This window comes from Protopterus annectens, chromosome 11.part0 (assembly GCF_019279795.1).
Source record: "Protopterus annectens isolate FY-2018-M chromosome 11.part0, PAN1.0, whole genome shotgun sequence".
NCBI classification, from domain to species: Eukaryota; Metazoa; Chordata; order Ceratodontiformes; family Protopteridae; genus Protopterus; species Protopterus annectens.
Window position 1 is genome coordinate 379,655,839 of NC_056745.1, and position 17,462 is coordinate 379,673,300.

The 17,462-nt window shown below is 45.4% G+C and overlaps 1 protein-coding gene across 1 annotated transcript in view; it reads left to right on the top strand.

Moving 5' to 3' along the window:
• The window catches only part of CEP290 (centrosomal protein 290), a 3,346,332-nt gene that overhangs the window by 2,075,616 nt on the left and 1,253,254 nt on the right, over positions 1–17,462 (top strand). The window contains exon 31 of the mRNA XM_044087863.1: positions 8,507–8,671. Coding sequence (XP_043943798.1) covers positions 8,507–8,671 — 165 coding nt within the window. The remainder of the gene's footprint in view (positions 1–8,506; positions 8,672–17,462) is intronic.

A 17,462-nucleotide genomic window follows, 5' to 3' on the forward strand; every position in this document is an offset into this window, starting at 1 on the left:
ACTTGTGTTTCAGCAAAAGAGACAGTCCTATAAGATCACATAAAAGAATGGCCAACTTGCAACTTGGATAGACTTCCTCTTAGTAAGGGAGGGGCATTGGGAAAGAGTCAGAGATTGCAAAGTCATCCCCAGCAAAACAGTCAGCTCACAGCATAAATCAGTGGTGGCCACAATCAGCTGTAAGCAGTGATCAGAGAAGACTCTAAGGTCAACAGAGACTATGCTGAAGACCTGTAAGTTGACTGGAGTGAAAGCACAAGAGTTCAAGAAAATGCTCTAGGACCTTAGGAGGTAGAAGAGGAAATAGATGGAGTTGAAAAATGGCAGCATCTTGAAACAGCATGTGCGAGGACTATAGAACAGATATGTGGGCCAAACCATGTATGGAAATAAGATACTTAAATATGGTTGATAGTTTAATGTACACATCCAGGAAGTTATAAGAAAGGAGTGCTGGAGATAAGTTTAGATAGGACAGACAGACCGGGCTAAGAAGGAATTACTGGTTGGCTAACAAAGAGACTAAGAGAGTAGTTATAATAGGAAAGAACAAGACATCAGAGGCACTCTACTAGCTTTTGTAAGGTGACTCACTAGACAACACAAACTTAGGTTGTAAGACTGAGAGAGAGATACAGATAGTCATCAGATACCCTTCATATGAGATGCCAGAAACAACCTAATTACCAGGCCACATATTATCAAAATCAGATGGCAGGAATACTTCTAGCAACTTCTGAGTAAAGAAAACACCATAGAATTTGCACTGCCCACGCAGCATAAACTGAGAGAGGAGGAAGAGTCCAGCCTAGAAGAAGTGGGAACAAAAATGAGGTCAGAGAAAGCAGGAAGCTCAGATGTTATCACAACAGATATGATAAGGTGTTGGCTGAGATGAAGAAGAAATGGCTTCAGCAGGCATTCATATTATGAATTGAAAGACATGTCTAAAGATGGCTGTAGCATAAGCATTCTTCTGCCGGTGTAGAAGAACAAAGGGGACATTCACAGCTGTGGGAAGTATAAAGGTACCTGACTCCTGTTTCACTGTATGAAATACTAAAAGGGGGTGACTGATAAACAGATAAACAGAGTACTAGAAAGTAAGATGGGAAATAGTAGATCTGAAGTAGGGAGTTCATTTGTCAGCAACCTGTGGGTCTTGGATCCGATATCGGATCCGAGCCGGCAACTTGTTTCAAGCTAATGGATCCGAGCTCCTAGCTCCTCCCCTCACCCATAATCCCTGCTAACCCTCCATGACCTCAGATCTAGTTTGCCACGCTTGTGGATAGCTGGATTCCTGTGAGCTCGACTAGTAATTGTCAGTTAAGTGTGTTTTTTCTGTCAACTTTCTTCTTTTTTTACAAAAATATAAAGTGTGTGAGTGTTAGGTTCCCTGTAGTGTAAAAATATTTTTCTTTTAATTAGTTTTTTCCCTCCCTTTGCTGGTCGTTAGTGAGTGTGTGTGTGTGTTGTGTTTTGGGGCCTGTGTGTTTGTGTAACACTACCTTTTTCTTTTAAGTATGGCTGAGGCCCCAAAAGCCATTTTTTCTAAATGTACCGAGTGTGGCCATAAGCTCTCCCCGGCTGATGGCCACACTCGGTGCGTTCAGTGCCTTGGGGTTGAACACCTCACCTCAGGCTGTACCATTTGTGCAGTGTTCAACCCCAGGGCACTGAAAGAGCGGAGGTCGAAGCTGGACTTGGCGGGACTTTTACCCCCGGACTCAGCTCTGGCCTCCGCTGCTCCCGTGGCTCTACCACAGGCTGTGGTTGCTGCCATTCCTGCCCCCCTTCCTTCGGCCAGGACTCAAACCCCCGCTAAAGCGCCGGAGGACAGGGAGGTCAGGAGGGAGAAACGGAGGGAGAAGCACCACAAGCGGGGGGCCGAGGCCTCCGCTTCAGCTCTGCCAGCTAAGCGGGCTTCACCCTCCACTGCTTCTAGGTCTCCTCCTCCTCGGCACCTATCCCCTTGTTTCTCCCCAGGGCCCGAGGAGGAGGAGGCCCGATCTCCATCGAGGTCATCGAGGCGGCATTCCAGGCCTGCTTCGGTGACCTCTTCGAGATCGACTTTCAGTATGTCCGATGCAGACTTGGACCGGATGATGCGAAGGTTCATCCAGGCCCAGCTGCAGATGGGAGTGCTCTTGCCTCCCCCCCCCTTTGGGGGGGAGCTCGACACATTTTTTCCATCCCATTGCTCCTTCTCCGACCAGCTATCCGGGCTCGGAGCGTTCGGAGCCGAGCAGCGTTGGAGCCGGGGGTGGGTTGGCGCCGACAGTACTTGGTACTTCGGATCCGACCCTGCCCTCGAGCCTGTCGGATCCGACCTCTCGGAGCCATGGCCCGAGCTTCAGATCCGAGGGATTCAGTGTGCCTTCGGCTCCGTCCAGGTCGGAGCGCACTGGTCCTTCGCATCCAATGGTCTCGGCGCCGGTTCCGATCCCTTCATCGGATCCGAGTGGGAGCCGACTCTCGGAGCCCAGAGAGAGTGGTTCTCCCTCGGCTTTCGATGTAGTGGAGAGGGCTCTGTTGAGAGCATCCGGACCCCAGCCCTTGTCTCAGCTCCACCCTGCACTCCCTCTCTGCTGGGCCAGGCTTCCATCACCCGGCCAAAGGGACAGCCTGCTTCAATGTCCCAGATGGTTCCATTGGAACAGGATGTTGCTGGCGAGGCCTCCTCGGACAGCCCCCCCGAGTAAGTGCCCCGCAAGCATAAGTGCAAGAGGAGGCACGTGGACTCCCCTGAGTCCTTAACTGAGGACACGGACTTGGAGGAAGGGGAAGGCTCCCCAAGATCACCCCCTGAGGATGTCTCCTTTGGAGACATCATGGAGATGCTGAGGATCAGAGGTGGGTGGTCTGCCCCCAAGTCTTCCTCCGACGAGTCCGTGTTTCTGGAGGCATTCGAAGCAGGCCCGTCTTCCTCTTGGGTGTCCCCTCCGGCCGACCCCTTGGTGGACCTTATTACCACGAGGGCGTGGAAGGATCTGGACACCGTGGAGCCAATACCAAAATGCCTGGACAGAATACTAAGTCCCCCCTCAGACCGGTCACACTGGAGCAAGGGTCCCCCCGTAGATGCCATGTTGACGGCGGCAGCCACGAAGAGGGAACTAGCTCAGGAGAAGCCCCTCAGTCCATCCACTGAGCAAGGAGTCCCGCTCGATGGACTGCTTAGGGAAGTGAGTTTTTAGTTCAGCGACCTTCTCGGTAAGGTCTCTGAACTATTTGGCACATGTCATCAGGATGCAGCGGGATCTTATCAAAGAATATGCTGCCTCCCCCCCTGAGTCCATGTCGGCGGAGGACAAACAATTGTACTCCACCTGAATGGCCACTCTGAGATTAATTTCAAATACCTCTATGCAGCTATTGTCCCACGCCACCGAGGGAGCCGCTAGGGCAAGCGGAGCAGGCCTAGTCATGAGACGTCAGGCCTGGCTCCATCATTGTGACTTTGCGGTGCCCTTTAAAGCGTCTTTTGCGAACGCCCCTTTCAATGGTTCTGCCCTGTTTGGCAAAACGGTTCGCGACACACTTGTCCAGAGCGAGAAGGACGGGAAGACGTTGTCTGCCATCGGAGTCCGCTTCTCTGCTCCCCAGCGGTCCTTTTCGAAGAACCAAATGGGTCAGAAGAAGATGTGGTTCCGGAAATTGCAACATTCCCAACCCGCTCCGGACAACCAGTCCTTCTGTGGCAGTGGAGGACAGGGAGGATGCCGCCCCAGGGGCAGGGGGGCTCCGAGAAACTTTGGGTCCAGAGAACCTTTCTATGGACGGCCCACGCAGCAGCCCTGAAGGGTTGCCCGACTGCTCCACTCTGGAGGCAGTCGGGGGGCGCTTCTCGGAGCACCTAGCGACATGGGAGTCCATCACGACAGACCGTTGGGTGCTTCGAATTATATCCAGAGGGTACAAAATACCATTACTTCATGTCCCGAAATTCAAGAACCTCCCCGATGTACCACCCGATCAGAGGGAGGCCGCAGCCGCAGAAATTCAGCAGTTGCTAAGAAAAAGAGCCATCCAGCCCGTCCCCCAAGACCAGCTCAGATTAGGGTTCTACTCCAAGTTCTTTTTGGTGCCAAAAAAGACAGGGGACTTGAGACCGATTCTAGACCTTTCCCGCTTGAACCTTTCGGTAACCAAGGAAAAATTCCGAATGGTCACTCTTCAATCTATTCTCCCCCTTCTAAGGGAGAACGATTGGATGTGCTCTATAGACCTCAAGGATGCATATTACCACATTCTAATGGACAGACGATCCAGGAGGTTCCTCCGCTTCCGGCTGGGAGCCAGTCACTACCAGTTCAGGGTCCTTCCCTTTGGCCTCACCACAGCCCCCAGGGTGTTCACCAAGGTATTAGCAGTGATTGTGGCCCACCTGAGACTCCAGGGAATACAGGTCTTTCCGTACCTGGATGACTGGCTCCTGACCGCCCCAACAAGGCATCTACTTTGCTCAGCCAGAGATTTCTTTCTCCGCCTAGCCCCACAGTTAGGCATCACTATCAATGCCGACAAATCCCTTCTGGCCCCGACACAAGCCATAGAATTCATAGGAGCCAAAATAGACACCAGAGAGCTACGAGCCTTTCTAACGTCCGAGAGACTTCGGAATTTGCAACTCCATGTGCGGGCTATCCTCCCATCAGAGACCCCACCAGCAGAATTGGTCCTGAGGGCACTGGGCTCCATGGCAGCAGAGATAACGCTCCTTCCATGCACCCATCTGAACATGCAGGTACTGCAGTGGACCCTTCTAGTGCAATGGTCCTTTCTGTCCTTTCCTCTTCACCACCCCATTGCTATCAGCAAGGCTTGCAGGAGGGTTCTATTATGGTGGCTCCATGCTTCGGACCTCCATATGGGCCGTCCCTTCTGCACCTCTCCCCCTCTCGCCACGGTGACCACGGATGCCTCCCGCCTCAGGTGGGGGGGAGCATTATTAGGGCAGGACGGTCCAAGGCACGTGGAACGATACAGAGACCTCCCTGCATATCAACGTTCTGGAGATGAGAGCGGTGCTGTATGCGTTGCAAGCACTTCAGAATCTCCTCCCCATAGGAATGATTGCAATTCAGTCGGACAACATGTCGGTTGTCTGGTACATCAACAGACAGGGGGGAACCAGATCTTACCCTCTATGCCGCAAAGCCATGAGAGTGTGGGAATTGGGCGATCTCCACCAACCGCTTTCTGATTGCAACGCACATTCCGGGGCGGACCAACATCCTAGCGGACAAACTCAGTCGCACCCTTCTTACCCCGTACGAGTGGTCTCTCAACCCACTAGTAGCGAAGCAGATATTCGCAATATGGGGCAACCCTGCTGCGATCTTTTTGCCTCTCCCTCAAACACCAAATGCGGCAATTTCTTCGCTCTGATTCCCCCTCCAGGGGAAACTCCAAGAGACGCTCTGGTGCATGCTTGGCCACCCGGTCTACTTTTTTGCCTATCCTCCTCTACCCCTGATGCTGCAACTCTTACAGAAAGCCTTGCTTTTGGGGAGCAGGATGATCCTCATTGCCCCATTCTGGCCTCGGCAAATTTGGTTCCCTTACCTGTGGTCTCACCTAGTGAATCCTCCTTGGATTCTGGATCCCAGTCCGGATCTAATCTCCCATCCGTCAGACTTACCGACCCCAAATCTGGACAATCTGAAACTGACAGCTTGGTTGCTCCAGTTCCACTCCTAGTTAGGACTCCCGGTATCTCTTCACCAGTCAAAGCCATCCTTGTGGCAGCGCATAAGCCCTCCACCAGGAAAGTGTACCACCGTAAATGGAAACGTTTCTCCATCTGGGCAGAACATCATAATCTAGATCCCTTTACGGCTCCTCTTCTGTCCATATTAGACTTCCTAACCGAACTTTTTCAGGAAGGCGCTAGTTGCTCAACTGTCAAAGTGCAATTGGCAGCCATCTCACATTACCATGTGGGACATGATACAGGGCCTTTGATGTCGGCCAAGTTGTGTAAAACCTTTCTCAAGGGCACCTTTTTGCTTAGACCCCCCTATAAAAGAAGCCGTACCACCGTGGGATCTTTCACTAGTTCTTCAAGCCTTCACTGCTCCACCTTTTGAACCCGCTGCTTCAGTAGATCTCAAATTCTTGTCCTAGAAAACAGCATTCCTTGCAGCCATCACTTCTGCAAAAAGAGTTTTGGAGCTTCAAGCTCTTTCTGTGAAGCCTCCTTATTTGATCTTTCACCCGGACAGAGTGTACCCTCAGGATCAGTCCCTCTTTTCTTCCCAAAATAGCATAAGAAACCAATATAAATCAATCCATAAATTTACCGGTTTTCTTCCCTAAATATCAGAATAAAGGAGAGTACAAGCTGCACTCATTAGATGTTCATAGGCAGCTACGCTTTTATACTCATTGAACAGCTGGTCATAGACAATCCGACCAGCTGTTCGTTTCCTTTGCCAAATTTAATTTGGGGAAAGCAATATCAAAAGTATCTCTATCACACTGGATTTCTCAATGTATCCTATTAGCGTACCAAACCTCTGGGAGACCCGCACATGAAGGAGTTTGCGCACATTCCACTCGTTCCATCTCTACTTCTGTGGCCTTCAAGTCTAGAGTCCCATTGGATGATATTTGTTCGGCAGCCACTTGGGCTTCATCTCATACCTTTATTAACCACTACAAACTGGATGTGATTTCTAGAGGGAGAGCATCCTTTGGCTCTGTGGTGCTTCGCAATATCCTTCCATGATGGCCACCCAAGGTTCAGGTAGCTGGGGACTCTGTCCCACAGGTTGCTGACAAATGAACTCCCTACTTCAGATTAAGAAGTTATGTACTCACCATAACGTTCCATCTGAGTAGGTAGCTTCATTTGTCTGCAACCATCCCCTCCTTCCCCCTAGCCTTCTTCGGATCTGTCTTAGTTGGATACCCGTTTTGGGTATATATTGAGGGGCAAACTCGATCTGAGGTCATGGAGGGTTAGCAGGGGATTATGGGTGAGGGGAGGAGCTAGGAGCTCGGATCCATTAGCTTGAAACAAGTTGCCGGCTCAGATCCGACATCGGATCCAAGACCCACAGGTTGCAGACAAATGAAGCTACCTACTCAGATGGAACGTTATGGTGAGCACATAACTTCTTATTTAGATTCATATCAGGCTGCAGCACAGCCAGCTCACTGTTTGCAGTGAGAACTATAGTTGAGAAGAAGCTAGAAATGAGGAAGGAGTCCAGCTGGGCATTCCTAGACTTGGAGAAAGCATATGATGTAGTCCCAAGAAAGCTGATTTGGGCAGTCCTGCAATGGTTTAAAGTCTCGGAAGGACTAGTAGAATTAGTAATGGCTATGCATAAGGATCCATTGACACAAGTTCAAACAGTGTTCGGGTGTTTGGGCATATAGAGAGGTTCCCAATGGGTGTGGGTGTGAATTAGAGTTCAGCTCTGAGCCACTGTGTTCATAATGGTGACAGACTACATTAGCAAACAGGTCGGAGATGGCAAATCAACAAAGCTGCTGTATGCAGATGATGTGGCATTGTAAGCAGATTCTGAACAAGAACTTCAACAAATTTTAGGGAATAGAATGCAAAACTGAAGGCACATTTGATGAAACTGAGTACAGACAAGACAGCAGTTTTGGCAGCAAATTGGGAAATCAAAAGAAGCATGAAAATAGTGGAACGGGTTAGCAGCTTCAAGTATCTGCAAGGGGTGTTTGAGGAAAAGGAGGTCAAAGCTAGAATTAGAGCAACTGCAGCTAATTGGTACAGAGTATCAGGAATGGTGTGTGAAACAGAAAAATGCTAAAGAAGCTGGTAAGTTTGCTGTACAAGAAGTGTTGCAACCATTACTTCTGTTTGGTACAGAAACCTCAGCAGAGAAGGCAGAGCAGCTGAGGAAGCTAGAGTTGATGGAGATAACATGCGTGAGTGTGATGATAGGATGCACACTGTGAGACAGACAAAGAAATTGGGACATCTGAGCAGAGGCTAAAGTGGCACCAGTTGCAGAGAATGTCAAAGAGAACAGATTACGTTGGTTCATGCACATGTGCACGAAAGCAGAAGACATTCTGGTGAAGAAGATTTGGGAGAGATGAGAAGAAAGAAAGAAAATGAGGGCATACAGCACAGGGTTGGATGAATTGTGTGAGAGAAAACCATCGTCACCCAGGCATGACCATTGAAGAATGTAGAAGAGTAACATTGATTCAAGAAAGGTGGAAGTAGTTGTCCCCACACCCCATCTCCATGTAGAAAATGGGTAAAAATGTAGTCAATGATGTGCAGTGATGCTTAAAACAAGTTGTCCTTACCTACTACCAGTGTCTTAGGTTTCATGCTCCTTTTTGTGACTGTATTTAAATTTCAGCTGACTAATATACCATTATTAATGCAACAATATACAGTATTTCTGTGAATCATTCAAAATATTATGTGGATGTTGCATGCAGTGTTACCAGTAAATGTGTTTAAAATAACAGCATTATCATTTACTTGTTTTATTTTTGTTAGGTGAATGAATGGCACAAGAAAATGGAAGAACTCCGTCTCCAAGATCTTAAGCTAAACCGAGAAATTAATAGGCAAAAGGAAGAAATACGGTATTTAAGCAATATAATTGCTGAACATGAACGCACAATAAGCAACTTAGAAGACAAGTTAGTACAACAGAACCAGGTAATTGACTTCTGTCTAAAGTAATAAGTACTCCAAAGTTGTAATTACTGCTTAATATAAAAAAAAGGGCCTTCCTTTTAATCTTACAAGGAAAATGCATATTTTAAGATTTTGGTTTGTTTAGCTTTTAGGAACTGTAAGTCATCTTTTCCACATATGCTTGCATTCTTTGTCACAGTAGACTGAATATTTTGTACCATATTGGTCTGTGCTTAAAATGAGTAACATAAACATCAGAACTGATGAATTTCTCACTTCATTGAAGCAGAATTAAATTTATTTTTAGCTTCTTGAATTGACGATGTGACACTGAGGAAAGAGATGTGTTCCAGAGTTTTTCAGTGAACTAGTAAAATACAGAAGAGCAGGAAGTTTAGTCTTTCATAACCAATAATTTGCTTTCTGACATTTAAATCAAAGAAAATCTTGCTTATTGGCATAGATTTTGTTTGTAATTACATTGAGAGTGACCAGTGTTAACATCCATGGTGTTTGATTGGATTGGATAGCAGTGTCCAGATTCATTCACCTGGCAGTTTTTTTATTTTCTTTACAGCATCACTGCTCCTTGGTATGGGCCATAAAAGCAACACTACTAAACTCATTCATTCATGTGTACTCCTTGGCTATGCTCTAGGCTGAGCAAAAGCAGAATGCAGATTCTAAGGAGAATGCTTAGGCACTTTGCACAAAGGAGATAGGTCAAGTTATGGTATTAAAATACGAAAATCCCCAAAGAATCCTTAGCCAGTAATGGCACCCAGATCCTACCATTTTGCACCAATGGAGGCTGTTGTGTGCCTCTTTAACAGTCATGGCAAGTTATGGGGGTGATGTGTGGTATGTTAGGGGATGCACTTTATCAAGCGAAGCTGTTAGTGTGAAAAATACAAAAATGAAAGAGAAAAAGGGCAGTAATGGAATTGGTCTTGAAGTTCATTTCCTCATTTTGTTGAAGACAGATTTGAGATTATGGTAAATTGTTACTGTTTTTTAAAACAGCTTTTTGTCTTTGACTATCTTTATTGTTTTAATTCTATTTTAAAAGATGGATAACAGAAAGAGAAAAAATATGACAAAGTCATTAAACTCAAAAAAGATAAATCAATAAAGGAGACTGTGAGGGAGTTTAAAAATAACTTGTTAAACTTTCTGAGCAGGATGCTGTTTCTCATATTAATCCCTAACATAGGGAGATGCATTTATCTATTTATTTATATTCTTTTTCAAAGTTCTCCTCACTAACATCATTGCTGTGAAAAGATAACCATTGCAATACCTATGTTGATATTTCGTCTCCTCCCTTTGACTATAATACCATTGCTAGAGAGTATTTTGATGCCTTGGAAGGAGCTACATTAAAACAAGAGGGGTCTGCATTGCTGCTGTCAGCAAACCATAAGCTCATAGGATCTGCAAGGCAAGAAAATCTGAAGACCATGTGCGCCTTGACAAATACCATCCTCAGATGTACCTTACACTTCCAGGAGGGCAACACATATCAGGCCCTTGATGAGCTTGTGGGTGCCCATCTAATTGTCAACTTTAGTCTTCAAGGAAGCAAAAGTGACACTCTGGATGGAACACTGAGATAAGGATCTTTGCAAGTACCTGTAAAGGTTCAAGAGAGAAAGGGGAGAGGAAAAAGACGACCTAGCCCTGAAATAGTTAATGAAATCAGTTATTTGAAGGTATTTATACGACCCAGATTCATTTTCTTTTGTTTTAGGATTCTATCAGGATTCTTCCTCTCAGTCCTTTGGGTCTCCTCAAGATGATTTTTTTTCTATGGATACCTTTAACTGTTTGAAGATACTTTTTCGTTTGACTAGTAGGTAATCCTTCATTTGAAAAGAGTTACATCTCTTTTATGCAAAATAGACCGTGTTTCCACTTTATAAAACTTAAAGAATATTTTAAAAGCAAAAGGGATTTGTAAGCTTATTCCCCATGAAGGCAGATGGGCTGGATAAAATACCATTGGATAGAGAGGATTCATTTAAAAGAAACGGGCCAGATTTTCTTGCTGTTTCTTTATTTGCATCTGAAAAGGCTGGATAAACTGCCCTTGACACCCTTAACTTATGTTAAAGTTTCAAGGTTACTGTGTAGCAGTGGAGAAAAGGTTAGCACTTCTAGTCCCTTATCTATTAGGGCATTTAATCATTTAGCCCATAGGAAAATAATGTAAAAGTTCCATTTTACAAAAGATTCAGAAAAAAGCTTACATTCTAGTCCTAGTAGTAATATTGCTAACAGCAAGAAAAGGTTTTCTTTACAGGTGATAAAGGCTAGTTGCTTGGGTTTTAACTTCCTGAGAGCAGTCAGTAGAATGTGAGATACTTAATCTGTGTGGGGTTGCTGTTTTTGCAAGATTACAGTGTACATTAATATGGGGAGATTTTCATCATATTGATCACAGGTGCAGTAGCCTTAACAATATGGTTTATATTCTGCCAAGAATGTAACAGCTGGCTAGTTTCCATAGCTTCAGGGCACCCTCCATGAACCCAAACTGTCAGTCAGTTCGAGCTGAGCTGACTAAAAAGACAAGTTTGGGTGCCAAGCCCTTCAAAGCTTTCCTGCTGTTGAAGAGAGTGATCCTCTGTAGGCTTTCGGGGATAGACAGCTTTTGCTGTTCCTTTGCTGAGCAAATAAGTCCCCTTCGGGGGAAAAACCTTCCACATTAAAGTATTGTTGTTTTGTTGTACTTTCCTGTTTAGGAAACTTATTTTTAAGCCAGGAGTTTGTGTTTTAACATATTGTCACCAGACTTAACTGTACTTTTAAATGGGAGCACACTTTTTCCTGTCAGTTTCAAAGTTGTTTAAAAATATTGGAAACTATTTTTCTCTGGAGAAATTGTGCTTTAGGGCCTCCAAAGTGCTTTTTTGTTTGAAAAAAAAAATACTTTTAAAGACTTTGAATTTTTACCAGCTTTTGCTACTTCTTTACCTTGGGAAAGATTCACCAATTTCAGCTTGATCATGGAACAAACTACCGGTTCCCTAGTCGGTCCATCTTCCAGCTGCAAAAAGAAAATGTTAAGCAAGCAAACAGCCTTTGCCACCACAGCAGGCTAGCAGTTTGCTCAGTCACAGGTGGCTGACTGCTGTGGCCATAGCTTGTTCCTCAGACCACTCATCTTTTACCCTAGACCCTTATGCTGTAGCACCCGCACCCACTATGGACTGTGGGCTAGCCACATCCTCTGCAATTGTTGGGGTCCCTTCGGGGGGAATGGGAGAGACACTCTTATCGGACCTGAGAGAGGAAACAGGGAATGCTTCCCTATTTAGTCAGAATATTGCTCCCATTCCTGAGGAAGCTGTTGCTTCCATTAATAACACCGCAGGCCCCATTTTTCATGTCAAAAAAAAAAGAACACTAAACATGTATCTACTCCTCCTCAAATTACCTTAGATAGGAGTAGTATACTGGGTCTGGCTCAGGGTTTAATTCAAACTATTACTTCTTCTTATAAGGTAGTTTCTGGTAAAAGAGGGATACCTTTTTTCATGAAGAGATTCAAGATTTTTGAATCTGGACAGGAAGATGAAGGAGACGGGTAGAGGGTTTTTTCCTCAGTTTTCTTATTACGGCTCAGAGGAGAGCACAGTTTCTGTTTCTCCTTGTAGGGGTTCACTTCCTCTGAGACTACTTTCTGAATGTACCAGTCTTTTCAGTGGGAGAATGCTGATGTTTCTCTGTCTCCCAGAAAATACCATGAGCTGTTACATAAGGAATTTCCAGAACCTATATACCCATCCCCCAGTTTTGTCAGCTCTGGAGGAAGTATGTGTGTCACTGCCTGCAATTTTTGTGACAGTCAGCCTGCTGCCTCTGGAAAGGCAGATAAAATGTATGAAGTTCCTCAGTCTTTCAAATTTTCATGCACTCTTCTCAAACCTGACTCAGCAGCTATAACTTCAGATCTGATGTTGTCATTTTCATTCATTCTTCAACTGATGGATTCAGATCCACGACTCAGACCTGACTCAGATGCTTCTTCCAGAGTGTAGTATCCTAGAATTCTCGAGCTCCTCCCTTTACCCACAATAGCCCACCGACCTAACAGATCTCATTTGTCACCATTGTGAACAGACGTGGATTATAAACTCTTGAGCATTTAGAGTTCCTTCAGCTTTTTTCTGTGGTTTAAGTGAGTGTTTATATATATATATATATATATATATATATATATATATATATGCGACCCCTAACCGGAAAAAGCCAAAAGACCCAAACATATTACTCTATATAAAATTAACTCCTTCTTATTGTACCTCATGTGTTACCCTTTTCAGTCCATTGGATCTTCCTGTTTAACTGCCTCTTTTTGTATTCTTTGAGTACTCTTTACTACCATAGTTGGTAGTTTTTCTCTATTTCTCCTTTTCTATTTCTTATAGTGAAAAAAAAAACTTGTTTCATATATTCATTATTGTCTGTTGTGATTGCATTTGTTATTGTTTCTGGTTTGTTCTTAACTCCTGTTTCAAAAGTGTATTTCCTGTGGGCAAAAGATCTCAGATTCTAATGCCCACAGGGAGTGTGTCTACTGTATGGGGCCTGCACATTTAGACATGGATTGTGATATCTGTGTGGTATGTAATTCTCGGGCCCTTATCGATTGGAAGAACAAACTGATCCTGAGAGGCCATCTTCCTTCTAAATCCTCTCCTTCAGTGACTAGGGCTCAAACTCCTAGAAAGTCTGATAAACCTAAAAGCGACTTTTATCCAAAAACAGAGAGACTCATAAAAGGTGTCTTTATCGCCCTCTACTTCAGCCTCAGCTCCTTCTTCAGAGCCTCCAGCCAAAGTTTGTATCTAATATAGACCCTTACAGGTGGGTGGGTTCAAATATATCCTGTAGAAGACATGCCTGGATGCTCTTGTGTGACTTTGTGGAACCGTTTGTCTTCTTTCATCAATGCTCCTTTTGCCAGATCCTTGCTTTTTGCCCCCGAAATGAAAGACACTCTCCAGGTGTGAACAAGAGGGACAGACCCTGTCTGCTATGGGTGTATGTTTTTCTACCCTTCAAAGGCCCTTTTCCAGAAACCAGTGAGGTGGCAGAAAGATGTAGTTTAAGAAATATCCTTTCCAGGAGACACATGGAGATAGATTTCCCCCAGGGACAGAGGGGGGAATTCCAATGGAAGATGCCACCCTTGTGGTAAAGATGCTCCGCACAACCAGGGGTCTAGAGATTCTTTCTAAGACAGACCCTATTAGCACTCCTGAATAGAGGCCTGACTGTCCATCTCTGGAGGCAGTCAAGAGTCGTCTGTCCTTGTACCAGAGAGCCTGGCTAACTATCACAAAAGATTCATGGGTGCAGTGGTTTATATCCAGAGGTTATATCATACCATTTTCCCTACCCCCTCCAACTGTTCAGAAGAAAATCCCTGATGTTCCAACCAATCAGAAAGAAGCAGCTTCTCTAGAAATAAAAAAGTAGCCCATCTTCATGCTGTCTTGGATGTGCATTCTTTTGACATCCTATGTCTCACAGAAACATGGCTTAAACAGAAAACCCAGGGCAATGAAATCACCCCACCTGGATACAATATTGTGAGAATAGACCGCAAAACCAAAAAGGGTGGAGGAGTAGCCATTCTTTATAAATCATGGCTACACGTCACTTCATTCGATTTGCAACTTCCTACTGGCAGTAATGTTGAAATCCTTATAGCTAAGGAATGATCAATTTCAACAATTGGGTAAGCTTCTGGTGTCATTCAAAAGGGAGCCAGTGTCTGTCAGCCTGGGATGACATGCTCGACAGGCTTCGTTGCTTCACAAGAGATGGCTTGCACCTGTCACCCCTAGGCTTTCGAACACTGGCCAAGGCTCTTGCTGCCCCCATAGTGCCTTTTTTAGGCAAGGCTCAAAAGTCAAACCCACCTCCGTAAACAGTACAAATAAAAAAATGAGGGTTATGCTACTCAACGCCAGGAGTTTAAATCTCACAATGCATGGGCTCAAAGCACTCCTCAGTATGGAAAACGTTGACATCTGTGCAGTAACTGAAACCTGGTTCAAGGCTCCACAGAGCACCCCAGCACTACCGGGCTGCAACTCATACCACACATTTCGGCCACAGAACATGGACCAAAACACAAAAGGAGGGGGTGTATCCATATTCATCAAGGATACCTACACCTCCAGGTTAGTGGCGCAGCATGATACCTCCAAGATCATCCATCTGCAACTAACATCAGGCAAATCTGCAATGCAAATTGTGGTCTGCTTCAGATCACCCTCCATGACCCAGGACCACCACTCTGCCTTTCTGGAGACACTGGAAAACATGAAGGTCCTACTGAACACCTTGGGTGATTTCAGTTACCCTACCATTAACTGGGAAAACTTCTCAAGTACAAACTCCCAGGTCCAGCGCTTCCTGGAATTTATCAACTCATATGCCCTGGATCAGCTGGTAAACTCCCCTACCAGAGGTGAAAACATATTGGACCTGGTCATCACCAACATGGGCGACAGGTGTTCCACACCAGAGGTCAACCCATCACTGGTTGGATCAGACCATAAACTAATCAGTCTGGATGTCCACACCCCACCACCACCCCCAACTAAGGAAACCACAGTAAAAAACTTTTCTAAAGCAAACTTCACCTTACTTAAGACAGAGGTAGTAAGTTTCACAGCCCCCACGTTAAAGGATAACACTGCCCAAGATGCAGAAACCTTGACAAATGCACTCTATGAGCACCTACAAGGATGCATGGATCATGCCATCCCTAGCAAAACCAAGACTTATTCCCCTAAGAGAAGGAAACCAGTCTGGTGGACCGTTGCCATAAAAGGGCTGTACAACAGGAGGAGGAAACTAGTTCAGAAAAAAAGCAAATCCCAAGAAGGAAAGACATCCCTGATCAGTATCAGTAAAAAACTAAGGCCCCTCATAAAATCCTCCAAGGCTAACTTCGAAAGAAAAATCGCCAAGGATTCGAAAGATAGCCACAAAGCCTTCTTTAGCTATGTCAAGAATCTAAGTGGCAACTCACAGATATGCTCTGAGCTAGTGCAAAGTAGCACAAAATATACAAAACCTACTGATATTGCCAACATCCTGGCAGATAGATTCAGTGCAAACTTCACCCCCCCTCTAACCCCCAAAAGGGCCCAGAACAATACAGGAAAAGTGTAGTGTCCTGGAAATCACAGACGCACAGGTGAAAATAGCCCTTTCAAAAGCCAAAAGCACAGCATCAATGGGGCCAGATGGTGTCCCAGGCTACGTCTTGCACGAAGTACAGAACGAACTAACCCCCACCTAAACACACTGTTCAACCTCAGCCTCTCCACAAGCTATGTGCCCATAGAATGGCGCACAGCAACGGTTATTCCATTCCACAAAGGAGGGTCTACAACTGACCCTGCTAACTATCGTCCCATAAGCCTGACTAGCGTGGTCTGCAAGGCTATGGAGCACATCATCATGGAACTCATTAACAAAGACATTGGTAACCTCCAAACACTTGACCCAACCCAGTTCGGCTTTGTTAAGGGCAGATCATGCCTACTAAACTTGGTTGACTTCTTCGAGACAGTCACTAAGGCCATAGATGAGGGGAAGGTAGTTCACACAGCCTACCTTGACCTCTCCAAGGCTTTTGACACCATTCCCCACTCGGGAATTATAGAAAAACTCACCAGACTGAACATAAACCCCTATGTCACGAGATGGGTTGCCAGCTGGCTTACAGACAGAACTCACACGGTAAGAATAGCGGGCTCCAGGTCCAACTCTAAACCAGTCACAAGTGGTGTCCCACAAGGCTCTGTCTTGGGACCCCTACTGTTCAGCATATACTTCTCAGAAGTACAGGCAAATACAGGATGACTATGGCTAACCAAGTTCGCCGATGACTGCAAACTGGGAGCCATAATTGACTCACCGGCTGACACAGACATTCTCCAAAAGGGCCTTATTGAGACGGGCACCTGGTGTCAAAGTCATGGTCTCAAGCTAAATGCCAAAAAATGCATAGTCATCCCGTTTTGGAAAAACAAAACACCCATGAATTACCACATAGGTGGCAGCCCCCTTAATACAGAAGAGGTAATAAGAGATTTGGGGACCCAGGTAGATAGAAATCTCTCCTTTGACAATCATATTGCCAAAGTAGTTAGGAAATCCTTCTATGTAGCCCATCTAATTACTAAAGTGTTCGCATCTAGAAATAAAGAGGTTATAGTGCCCCTCTAATCGTCACTCATCAGACCCATCATAGAATACAATGCCCCGTTTGGGATGTACCTCACAAGACACTTCCAACAGCTGGAAAGACCACAAAAGTACTTCACCAAGAGGATTTTTGGTCTCAAACATATGTCCTTTGCATCCCGACTCGAAAAACTCCAGCTGTACTCAGCGGCATATCGCTTACTCAGAGGTGATCTCTGCCTGACTTACAAAGCCATGTCCAACTCAGAATTGATGGACATGCTCCACCTAAAGAAATCCAAGTCACTGCAAGCCACTCTCTCTAGTGAGCTAAACCTCGCCACAACAATAAATAGAACATGCTGGAGGGATAGATTCCTGTCACAGAGACTCCCCATGCTTTGGAACAAAATTCCTAACTACATTAGGCAGAGCCCCTCACTAACACTCTTCAAGAGAAACATTGACGAGTGCATGGGTAACAGAAAATACACCCCTGGGATCACTTCATTGGCTGCTCTTAACAGAGGCTCAGTTAATTAATCAATGTGGCGGCGAAAGCTGACGCACTCTGGCTAGGCTTGTGGATGCCCTC